The sequence below is a fragment of the Centroberyx gerrardi genome, chromosome 17 (genome assembly GCF_048128805.1).
Source record: "Centroberyx gerrardi isolate f3 chromosome 17, fCenGer3.hap1.cur.20231027, whole genome shotgun sequence".
Classification (NCBI taxonomy): Eukaryota; Metazoa; Chordata; class Actinopteri; order Beryciformes; family Berycidae; genus Centroberyx; species Centroberyx gerrardi.
This window is the reverse complement of record NC_136013.1, coordinates 18,383,133-18,395,740: the sequence shown is the minus strand read 5'-3', so window position 1 is coordinate 18,395,740 and position 12,608 is coordinate 18,383,133. Positions and strand designations below refer to the sequence as shown.

Here is a 12,608-nt window from a genome sequence, read left to right as displayed (position 1 = left end):
TCGCCATTAAAGGGGACATCCACCCAAACTGGTGCACACCCACATGACTTTTGTTAAAGGCTGGGAGAACAATAGCGGTGTGTTGGCGAGCTCGACTTTGACTGTCTGACATTTTTTTGTGTGTTTTTTTCTTTCTCTTTTTTCGTCTGTGAAGTCTGTATCCAGGAACAAATGTAGCGGCATTTCCTAACAAATGGCAGCTAAATGAGGCCCCTAGGGTGCCGTGCCGCTAACTACGGGCCCCCCTTTTTTTCAGAGCCATTATGATTGTCCTAACCGTTCCAAAAACACCTCTCCCGTTCCCGTTCATTTGCATTTGAATTGCCGCACGGCTGTACAAAAACAAACATAAATCAAAAAAAGGGGGGGGGGGGGAGAAGAAAAAAAAAAAACGTAGCGGCGGATTCCGGTCGAGCAATTAGCGAGTGTCAGTCAATGTGGAGGTAAAAAACACACACTAAATTAAAAACATTGTCTCAAACACATGCATACAAACTAACACACACACACAACCTAACTCACATATTATTTTTTTTCCAATTGTATCTTTTTTTTTTTTTTTCCTGAAAACTCATCAAGCTTAAGTGCTCGTCAGCGGCGGCCAATGGGAGCGCGGCGGGACCGGGGTTGCCGTGGCAATACGCGGGGACATTTAGAGGACTCCGATAAACTCTGCCATTTAAAAGGTTATGACAATTAACGCGGCTCTCCGCAAATTACCACCGCCAGACCTTTACCCACGGACGGCTCTCTCTCTCTCTCTTATCGCCCCGCACCCGGCCTCCCTCGCTCCCTCTCTCTCCACTGCGCTATCTCGCTCTCTCTCTCTCTGCCATATGCCCTCCATTTCCGCTGCCCGTCCTCCCTCTATCCCTCACTCCATCCCTCCCTCCCTCCCTCCCTCCCTCTTTCCGTCCGCCCCCTTCCAGCCAGCAGCACTTTTATTATCCCGTTAATTAACAGAGTTCTTCGCTTAATATTCAAATGGTGACCAATTAATGACATTGAACTTTGGATGCCCCCCCCCCCCCCCCCCCCACTCCTACACCCCCCCCCCCCCACACACACACACACACACACACAGACGCTTCCGCCCACACACCTTCCCCTCCTCTCTGACTTTATCCTACTCTCTCTCTCTCTCTGTCTCACACACTCCTTCCTCCCTCTCATTTCCTCTCTCTCATCCCCTCACCTTCCTCCCTTAACCTCGCCCCCCACCCACCCCCCTCCTCCATCCCGCCTCCTCCTGGCCGAGGTCTACTCCCATTTCCAGGAGTGTGTGTGAAGAGGGTGGTGGAGGGGGTTTGGATTGCGGCAGCAGAGCAAGGATGTAGCGAGGGGGGTGATAAAACCAGTGAGGGGGGGAAGGGTTGGGGGGGGGGAAGCCGCAGAATGGCACGACGGCCTTTTAATTAACCTGGTGCCATTAAGAGTGGGGGGTGGGGGGTGTGTGGGGGAGACGCGGGTTGCAGACACAATGCCCTGCCGCACCAGCCGGTTTGGGGGGGGAGGGGAAAGGAAGGAAACTAAGGTAAAGGACACAGGTGATGCCTTGAATGGGTCCTTGAATGATTTAAAAAAAAAAGAAAAAAAAGAATTGATGCTTTAACACCACAGAAGAAGTTCATCCCAATCTCAGACTTCCAAACCAACCAGTGTATGGAACACAGTGAGCAAAAACAAAAACAGCTGATTCCCTTGATGAGCCATGCAATGAGAGGCCTTTTGACTATACTTCTATACTGTGTGTGCTATGGAGATTTTGGGATAATCTTTTTTATTTTTGGATAATCTTTGGTGCAAAGAAGACATGCGTGCAGCAATCACTGCCATTTCAAAAGTCCAACAGCATTCATCGACTGTCGTGAAATCATGACCCGTCTGCCTCAGAGCCGAAGCTGTCATCGTCGATTTGATGTTTTCTTTCTCTCGAGCATCACCACGCAGCATCTAAACCAATGAATCAGCCTCTCTCCACGTAGGTCCCGGTAATTGAGCTTGTCTCCTCCAATCAGCGGGGAGCTCCTCCGCGCCGCAGCGCCGCGTCCCCAGAGAGCGCTCCCAGACAGGAAGAGGAAACGGTTAAGGCTAATAGAGGAAATGACCGGCGGGATCGGTTTCACAGAGGAGGGCGGATAGATGGGTTTTTACTACGGAGAGTAAATGTCACGGGGGAATGACTTCCTGGTTCAAAGACCGGCAGCGAAAAAAACCTGCCGACTGCAATGTTCACCCAAATACCATTCACATGCACATTCACTATACAGATACACTGGTGAGAAAGGTTAGGCTGGATTCTGTTACATATAAGTCACTCTCTGAACTTTAAATTAACTGACTATGTGTTGGTGAGAAATGAAGTAGCGGGTGCCCCGCGGAACAGCTGGCCAAAGCCAATCCCATATACTCACAGCGTTATGAGTTTGTTTCTGGCAGCCAGCCTGTGTTGCATTTCACCTCCCGTCTCTCTCCCCCTGCTCTCTCCTGTCACACTCCACTGTATACTACCCAATAAAGCAAACATGCCATAAAAATAATCTGCAAACCCTTTAAATTACAGCTCTCCCATTTCCGTAGTTATGAGGTAGACACTATTAGACAGTCGCAAAACATAATATACTTTAAATTACATGCTGTTACGGGGGAAAAGTAGCGATACGGCCAGGAAGAGGGAGACGGAGCGCCGCTTTTCTCTTTTCAAGCAATTTGTCTCACATTGTAATCGAAGCCAGCAATCAGACCACGAATGTTCAGTCAAGGTCAGGTGATTGACAGGGCTATTGGCAGCAACACTACCACTGTATTTATTTTACTTTAAAGACATGTAAGTAACACTTAGCGCAGCAATAGCATATTAAACTCGTTGTTTTTTTAAATATTTAACAGCGTTTAGACTTAATTCGATAGTATTTGGTGGAGAGTGACATTAGGGGATGACATGCAACAAAGGTTATGTACAGGATTCAAACCCATGATCAACATCATGGTACATGGTGAACACCTTTCCCCAATATGTGATTTCTCTGAAGTGCTGATATGAGATAAGGCATAGAGATGAAAGGTCGGCCATGTTTCATTCTGCAGATTAAAATAGTGGAGCTGCAGCAGAAATGCGAATAAAACTATATCAATTCACAGTTAACAAGAGAGGACATAGATACATGCAGACATACATAAAGTATGAAATATGCATGCACATACATACTCAAACAATGCAGTGTATGAGGCCAAAAAGGCTTCTCATTAAGGGAAGTTGGAGTATACTCTATGTCAAGGTGCTTTTGTCTAACCACAACGGAAAAACTGAAAAAAATACCAGTCTGGAGGGGGAGAGAGACAGAGAGAGAGAGAGAGAGGAGGAGGAAGAGAAGGAGATGGAGTAAAAATATAGAGTGCAGGTGAGAAAATGGCTTCTTTTGATCAGAAATAACCGATGCCGCTTCACACTTTTGTAACACCATCGCTACAAAAGAGCGGGCCGCATGCTGAAAAAACCTCCAGATAAATGTTTAAGAGAAGGGTTTCAGAGCAAGTTCTTCAACCGCTGAGTTCTCTAACACCCACAGCACTCAAAAAACCACCAGCAAAAACACCCACATTTTATTTAAAAAAAAAAAAACGCCTTCTTCTCCATTGCGATTTTATAGTTTTTTTTATTTTTTGGTAACAGCATTGATGTCTTAGAAATGTCTTTTTAGCCTGCTCTGCTCCCTGCAATCAGATGGGGTCACGGCGGTGCAATATATACTCAAAGAAAGACGGCATTTTCACTTCGATTTGTTACAAAACCAGCTAATAGCGGTCGGTTTCAGAGCAAATACTGTGTCAAAGGGAGCTGGAATGGTTCCATCAACTGGAGGATGTCCTCTGGCTAGGGTTAATGGGAGTGGAGAGGGGGGAAAGGAACTGCGGAGAGAGCCGAACGGGAAAAAAAAAGAACTTTTCAGCTTGGATTTCTCCGAGTAATGCAGGGTCAGAAAACAAGGGTCAAAACCACAATGACATCCTAATCTGGCGCGTGTTTGTGAGTGTGTGGGTACATGAGTCTGTGTGTGTGTGTGTGTGTGTGTGTGTGTCTGTGTGTGTGTAATCCGCTCCGTGCGGCTCACATCATGTCTCATTTCAGCCCAGAATCACAGACAAAGGTCACCATTTGACCTTTTCACAGCTCCGAATTGCCGCTGTACACTCGGCTGATTAGTGTACACACACGCACACACACACACACACATACAAACACTGATACACAGATGCTCAGAACAGAAAAATGAAAGAATAAGAGCACTAAGCTGAAAGCACACCAAATCTTCTGTTTGTAATCTTGGCCAACTCCACTGTATAACTTCAATTTCCAAACCTGTTTACTCTCGGATCTAAAATCAAAGACAGGGACCTTGTTTCTTTGTTATTTTAATTTATTCCAGTCATTTCTTGTATTCCTTCCCTCTCTAAATTCTCCTGTTGCTCAATCAATGGCCAAATAACTTTGTGTTATTTGCCAGTGATCGGTGTTTTTTTTCTGTGAAAAGATATATATATTATATACAGTATATATAATCAATGTTGTGTATTGTCAGTAATTACTTGTACACCAACTGTTAAATTAGAATATGTTTTGGGACCAGGATTTTGCATTTGTTTCACTACATGGAACTGGTGTAGTTGAGGTTTCAGAAAGCCAAATGTGACACTTTCTAAGACATTTTTTTTTTTTGTGATCAAATTTTTATTGGCCATATGCTTTTTTTTATACACAAACACAAGAAAACAAAAACACAAAAACCTCATACACCTACATACTCATAAGCATACACTCAAGTCCCCCCTCCCCCCTCCCCACAGGACCCATCAACCCAACCCTCCAAAATCACAACAAAGTCAGCCTAACCGAATTCAAAGATTAACAAACCATAGGTCATACCATGACCCATACAATCTACCAAATGAACGTACATCAAATCAACTGTCATGGGACTCAAAATACCACCGTTATAAATAAAATTACATAATATTACCTAACTCATTGGAACTCACTTTCTAAGACATTTTAAATTTTACCGGGAGTTGAATGTCAGACCAGATTAAAAACATAATAAAGAAACAACGCTATCAAAACCAGCCTGTTTCTGATCGAGCACAGCTAATGAAATTATGAAACTATAAATGGGCAGAATAAGGAAAAGGACACCAGGAAATGAATAACTAAGGTCCAACTGGGTTCAATAAAGCAGATAGGATGCAACAAAAACGAAACGAACGAAATAGGACGGACAAACCCCGTCTTTATTAGTCACTTGCAACCATCAACAACACATGGACACGGCGGCTGGCACACACACACACATGCATTTTTTTTAATGGCGCCGTGAAATTTGTTCTCCGCATTTTTCCCATCTTGGCCCGTCCTTCCTCTGCGTACTATTAACCTTTTTCTGTATTAAGTGGACATGCAATACAAAGAAACCTGTCATTGCATGGTGAAAAAAATAAGACCTCTAACAACTGGATTTAAGACATTTGAATACTTTTTAAGGCCTTAAATTTATATATATACATTTGAAGACTTTTTCAGACTTTTCAAGGACCTGCAGATACCCTGCCTACATGACCTTTAAAACATATCAACAATGTAAGTTTCTGATGAAGTGGTTAGAAAGCCTGTTCTGTGACTGAAAGGTCACATGTTTGATGCCCATCAGCAGCCAGGTGTCCTGTTGAAGTGTCCTTGAGCAAGACGCTGAGTCCCTACCTGCTCTCTCATATACATAGCTCTGGATAAGTGTCAGCTAAAAGCCTAAAATGTAAATGTAAAAGCATATGCTCGAAGCTTATTAACCAATGGAAAAAATGGAAAAAGAGTGAATATGCTTCAGTTGGTAGTAGACAGCCACAAGGAGGTTCCCGCGCATCGCCTGCTGTCTTGCTGGGACACAAAATGCCATATAGCTATAACACATGAGAAGGCGTTCTTTACGGTGATTATGGGTAAAGACAGCGGGATACAGCAGTGATGCAACGGTTGGCAAGGGCATTATGGCTTTTATGCAGCGGTAACAAGCACATGTGTACTGATTGAAAGGCTTTCCTCAAAGTAGCGTGTGTACAGAAGAATGAAAAACAGCAGAAAACAAGAAAGATCGCGCTAACTAGCTCCCCGGTTACCTCAGCGGTTGGCATGGCAACCAATATGGGACTCATCAGCACAGACGGAACGTGGCTTTGACCAATCAGAGCGCCTGGATAGGAGTACAGTACCTGTTATATGAATCTCAGTATGGGACAGCTGCCGCCACATTACGGGCGATGATGAAAACACACCATTACTGTCACAAAATGTCAACCTGCCCATGGATCGCAGCCTCTCCCACTTGGTGTGAATAATCTTTGTTCAGTAGGCTAATAACTGAAAGACTCCTGCATGGTATGTGTGTGAGCATGTCAAGTAAGGAAACAATAGCGCATGCCATTTGCAAGCACTATGCAATGTGAGAGAGAGAGGGAGACGGCGCACTGGCTGAAATGCTCACTTAGTATGAAAATTACTAGGCTAAGACTAATGATTTTCCTTTTTTGACAGCCTGCTTTTCTGTTGACAATAGCTTTTTGCTTGGCTATTTGTCTTGGGGTGCTCAATATTCTATGGTGTATATAAAAAGAGGGTTTAACTACATCTCAGTAAATCACAGTATAACTACCTCCTCACACAGCTCTACACCACTGCCACACGGGAGCATCTTGTGTAAATGTTGGATGTGAATATTATACATTTGTGAACTGTTAGTGTCCAACGTGGTGTATGTGCAAAGGAAGCCTGTTAGAGGTTCTGTGCTATGGTGTGCTGTTAAATGCTACACACTCTTTAAGAGAAAGGATTGCAGAGGGGTTGTTTGCAGAGCGGTATGGTTCTACAGTATGAGAGTGTACTGATCTGTGCTGTGTTTCAAGTCAAGTGTATTCCTATAGCCCTTCATCACAAGCATGTCTCAAAGGCCTAACCTAAAAGCCTATACCTAGATCTTTATAATCAACAATCAATCACAGAACAAAATGATGTAGTACAATATGCAACAAGGAAACAAAACAAAGCACAAGACACAAGACAGCATACTGTAAAGACATAACAAGCCGACCTAACCTACATAGCCTAACCTGGCCTACCTGGCACCACCAACCCTCAGTGAAGACAAGAAAACAAGTGAAGAAAACAAGAAGAAGACAAAAACTATGGAAGAACAACTTGGGCGCACCAAGTCAAAGAGGGATCTCCCACCAGGACGGCTGAGCATGCAATGGGTGCTGAGACAAAACAATAAAATGGACAATAACATGGACAATGACAGTAAGATAAGAAAACAAGTAAGACAGAGAGAAACTCTTTCACTGTTCTGTGCTATTCTGTACTGTTCTGTCCTGTCCCGTCTTGTGCTGTCCTGTCCTGTCCTGTCTTTTCCTTTCCTGTCCTGTCCTGTTCTGTCCTGTCTTGTCCTGTCCTGTCCTGTCCTGCCCTGTCTTTTCCTTTCCTTTCCTGTCCTGTCCTGTTCTGTCCAGTCCTGTCCTGTCCTGTCCTGTCTTGTCCTGTTCTGTCCTGTCCTTTCCTGTGCTGTCCTGTCTTGTCCTGTCCGGTCCTAATTTGTCCTATACCGTCCTGTGCTGTCCACTTCTATCCTGATCTAATCGGTTCTGTCCTTTCCTGTTCTGTTGTGTCCTGTTCTAATCTATCCTGTCCTCTCCTGTCCTGTTCTAATCTGTTCTGCCAAGTCCTGTCCTGTCCTATTCTCTTGTCCCATTCTAATCTGCCCTTTCCAGTCCTGTCCTGTTCTAATTTGCCCTGTCTTGTCCCATCCTCTCCTGTCCTGTCCTGTTGTGTTCTGTCCAGTTCTGTTCTGTTGTGTTCTGTTGTGTTGTGTTGTGTTCTGTTCTGTCCTGTTCTGTTCTGTTCTATCCTGTTCTGTTCTATCCTGTTGTGCTCTGTCCTGTTCTGTTCTGCTCTGCTCTGTCTGTTGTGAGCCAGGCAGGGCGGTTAGCCAGAGTCACTCCAGCAGGCTGATAGATCCCTCTGGCTGCACAGTGGATGGGAAACACATGGGCAGCCTTCACTCAACTCAAAAACAACTGCTTGGACCCAGCTTCCCAATGGAAAACTCCTTCAGAACATCACGCTAAAACTTGGCAGGACTCGACTTGATCCATATCTGCGAAACAGGCTCTTTGTTGCTCTGAGGACTGCGTTTACGCTGGCAGATCTGGGTGTCTCTGTGCATGGAATATCTATGTGTTTTGTACATTTATATTGCGGTCAAATGTCATGCCTGTGTAAAGTATGTGTTTATGTGTGTGTGTGTGTGTGTATGTGCTGGAGAGACAGAAAGAACGAGAGAAAGATATAGAGAGACAGGGAGTGAGATTCACCAAAAATAGCCCTCATGAATAATGCCAGGCAATAATGTGAACTTCAGGGAAAATAAAAAAAATAAAAAAATCTTTACAATGGGTGTGACTCATGTGACCCGTAGGCTGGCTACCAGGCATGTTGGACCACAGACACACCACAGTATCTTCCCCACAATAACAGCCCCTCCACTCTCCACACACACACACACACACACACACACACACAGTCTATCCCTTAAGATACTCACTCCAATCTCACCCCAAATAAAATATTGAGATACAACCCATGGAAAAAGATTGGATGAAATCCCTTTCCTGCTGAAATTTTCCATGCGTATTTTCCATGAATGTGGCCACTTTCTTCACAATGTTTTCTCTGATATGTGTATCATATTTATTTAGATTTATTTATTGAGTTACACTAATCATTTCCATGTATGCTCACGGCGTACACGGCGTACCTTATGGGAATTTACGATTCAAACCCATGCTAGGTTACAACCGAATGCCTTGGAAAACTTTTCCATACAGGAAACACCACAGTGTGTGTTTGAGTGTAGTGTGTGTGTGTGTGTGTGTGTGTGTGGGGGGGGTGTTACCTGTTGTGGCGGTGGTCGGGGCTGCAGGTAGGGGCTCTGGGCGGGGCCTGGGGGGGTCTGCTGGGGGGGGCTGAAGTATGGAGGGGTCCCCTGCTGCTGCTGCTGCTGCTGCTGCCCCCCCTGCTGCTGCTGCTGCTGCTGCTGTTGCTGCTGCTGGCTGTAGCCCCCCATGCCCTGCTGGCCGTACGGCGCCACCTGCTGAAACAACCAATCACAGACCAGTTAGAGAAAGGAAGAACCAATCATATTAGGGTCAGGGTTGGGGTCGGGGGAACAAAACAAATCGATTGCGCTAGAATTGTGCCAAGAAAGAACCACTGGAGTGAGAGAGAACCGACCAATCACTTTAGAATTGGTGCAAAAAAAAACAACATATGTCTATATTTTGAGAAGCTATGGCCTGGTTCCAGAAACTGAAGGGTAAATATATACTGTATATATTTTTTTCACTTTAACTTAATACCATTACAGGCAGCTGTCAGGGGCGATTAGTAACAGCCTATCACACCAGGTGATAGGTGACGTAGGAGTCAATCACATGCTGGAGAGGCTTCAAACCCACAATACTTTTGGAATGCTTTGGGAAAAAAGAAAAAAAAAACATCCCGCTGCGAGACATGGGATGAGACACCCCGTCCAAATTGGCCTCCATCCACTTTCCAATTCATCTGATTGTCCCTCGGCGAAAGGCCCCGCGTCCAGCCAAGACCGGGCTAAACAGGAAGACACCCGTCTCCCAGCGGTCCTCTGCCTAATGAACTCATACTACACAAACTCCAACTTTATGTCCCCCCGGCTTGCCAAACGCACCCTCCCCGCCTCCATTATCTCCCATGCCGGCCAGCTCGCAGATGGGATGAGGTGTGCTGGATATTACCGCGGGCCCGTCCCAGGCCGTAACCCTAATGGGGGACACATGGATGTGCCGGGACATTCCGGAGCAGCGCAGTTAAAGACTAACTCACGGGCGAAGCCATGCCAAACCCCGCTGCTGCATTACACGGTGGTTATGAGAGGGAATGTGAAAAGGGAGTGCGTATAACAAGCTGGCACCAATACAAATGTAGTCTTAATCCCTCCTTGTCGTTTGTTATGACTACAGACAGCGCCAGGTGCTCCTCGCTCCTCTAAGGATTTCCTATGGAGGCTGGGATTCTCTCATACACACATTCGCACACATAAACACACACACACAAAAGCCAAGTCCCCATTACAGACTATTAAACAACATTTACGACCACTGGTGCGGCAATATGACAGCACTTCTCGTGTCATATTTTTTCCCCATCATGTCATGTCGTTGTTTTTATTCCGTCGTTTGCGGCGGCGGCCAAACAACTCGGCCACAAACTCGTTAAACGCGGCGCACAGGCTGTAATTTGGGGCGCGTGCGAAAGCCATACACCAGTTGTCCACGTCCAACTATTGCCCCCGCCGACCCGCCAGGCGCTAAAACTTGAAATGCCCGAAATGTCCCTTTAAATCTTCCACGGCTGGCTCGGCAAAGTAAAAGTCTGTCAAACCGGGAGTGATTTACATCTAGGATGATGGCGTTATGGGGGACTCCGACATGACGTAATTACTACACTATGGCCTTGTCAGATCAAAAGCAGAGAGCGCGCGCAACCAGAGTTGGAGCTTTACTGTGACTGTTAATGGCGAGAGAGCCCAGCCATAAAAGCCCCGCGGAAACTGATGGCGTGTGTAAAACATAGTGAAATCTGAGCTGGCTGCAGAGGGCCAGTGGAGATTAATACATTTGAAATAGTTTTGAAGTGTAACTTCCTTTGAGTGGGTGGTAAAAAGTCTTCTCTCTACACTGGCAGAGGCTTTTTGACGTTCTGAATGGAGATGATTGGACAATGTAGAATACTTTTCACTTTGAATGGGAATTTGATTAGAAAGGACAGGTTTTGTGTGTGCTGGTGTGTGTGTGCGATTGTGTGCGTATGTGTGTGTGCGCTGTGCTCAGAGTGTGTCATTAGGCCGATGAAACAGACAGACAGGGTGAGATCAGACTAGCTGGCAGAGAGGTTAATAGCATGGCCCTGCTCATGCCAACAGCACCACTGGATTCATTACTGCCAGCCAGGGCAATATACACAGACACACACACACGCGCACACACACACGCTCTCACACACTTACAACGTACACAAGCACACACACACGCACAAATTCAGAGACTTTCACATGCAAGTCGTCTGTCTCTCTCTCTCACACACACACACACACACACACACACACACACACACACACGGGCGCGTGCAAATTCCTGCACACAAACAAATGCTCTCTCTCTCTCTCCCTCTCTCTCTGCCTTACACACACATGCGTCATTAGGTGCGGATCAAAGCCACTCAGATAAAACAGAAGCAAGTCTATCCAGTGATCAGTGATGACAGGCTGGTGTAACACAGTGGGTCTAGACTGGAACACTACTGCTCCGGGATTGGTGGGGATTAGGTCGCCATGGAGATCGAGACCAGACAACCGTGGGCGGCTTCCTTTTTCAGACAAATACAGACAGGCAGACAGACAGATATACAGGCAGACAGACAGATATACAGGCAGACAGATAGAGATACAGATAGACAGAGGGCAGAGCGACAGACAAAAACACACAAAAAGGGTTAACAAGCTTTAACAAAAGCAGTTCTATATAGTACCAGAACATGGTTCTTTAGGCATGTACCATAAAATAAACCCTCTTGGTGCTATAAAGAACCTTTTTACGATGCATGAAAAGCTCCAAAGCTCCAGCAGTATTAACAGAACTTTTAATGAACCAGACTAGTTTCTCTACTCCGATTTGCCAGTTTTATTTGGCAAGATTTTTAATGTAAAAATACACCTGTCTCATCAGTGTAAATCATACACAGGGGCTGCTATGGAGAAGAGCGCCCCCTCCTCTAATAGAGACCCTGTGGATTTGTCCTGTTTGCCCAGATGAAATTCCGGTATGGACACTGGTGGGAAATCTTCTCCACCCACTCTCTTGTCCCTTTGGTATAAAGTGATCAGAGATCGGCTAGATTGGTACACATGAGTGTGTTGTTTTCTGGATTTTGGAGTCTGCAAAATTCAGGAGCTTTCGCTGCCATTTGGGGCCGCCAACATGCAAAGTTGCCTAATGCAGCTTTAAGAAATGGGAGAGTTCTTTGAGTCATTATGATCTGTGATGCAGTGGAAAATAAAAAGGTGGTAAACTATGATGATCATGAGGCAAACACTCATCATAAAGATTTCTGTTAGCCTAAAATGGGTAAACTGTAACTCTGCAAATTAAAAGGTGGGTAAACTGAGTTACTACACTACATCCCTGATTACAGCTCTATATGGAACCACTAGCCTAACCAAGGAACCCCTGAAGAATCCTCCTCTCTCAGTATGTACAGGCAGAGACGCTGACAAGATATGCAGGCAGACAGGCCGGCGAGCACAAAGACAGACGGGGAGACAAACAGAAAAAGCGACAGAAATGCAGGCAGTCAGTCAGTCAAATAGACACAGAGACAGCAGGCAGACTGGAGGTCTAACAAGTAGCAACATGTCACAGCGGCTTTGGGAGGGAAGAAAGAGTTATTCAAACACGGTTTCTGTTTGATCGCTGGG

The 12,608-nt window shown here is 45.5% G+C and overlaps 1 protein-coding gene across 1 annotated transcript in view; it reads right to left on the bottom strand.

The window, feature by feature from the left end:
- LOC139910004 (AT-rich interactive domain-containing protein 1B) overlaps positions 1 to 12,608 on the bottom strand; it is a 176,080-nt gene that overhangs the window by 125,382 nt on the left and 38,090 nt on the right. The window contains exon 3 of the mRNA XM_078289400.1: positions 8,994 to 9,191. Coding sequence (XP_078145526.1) covers positions 8,994 to 9,191 — 198 coding nt within the window. The remainder of the gene's footprint in view (positions 1 to 8,993; positions 9,192 to 12,608) is intronic.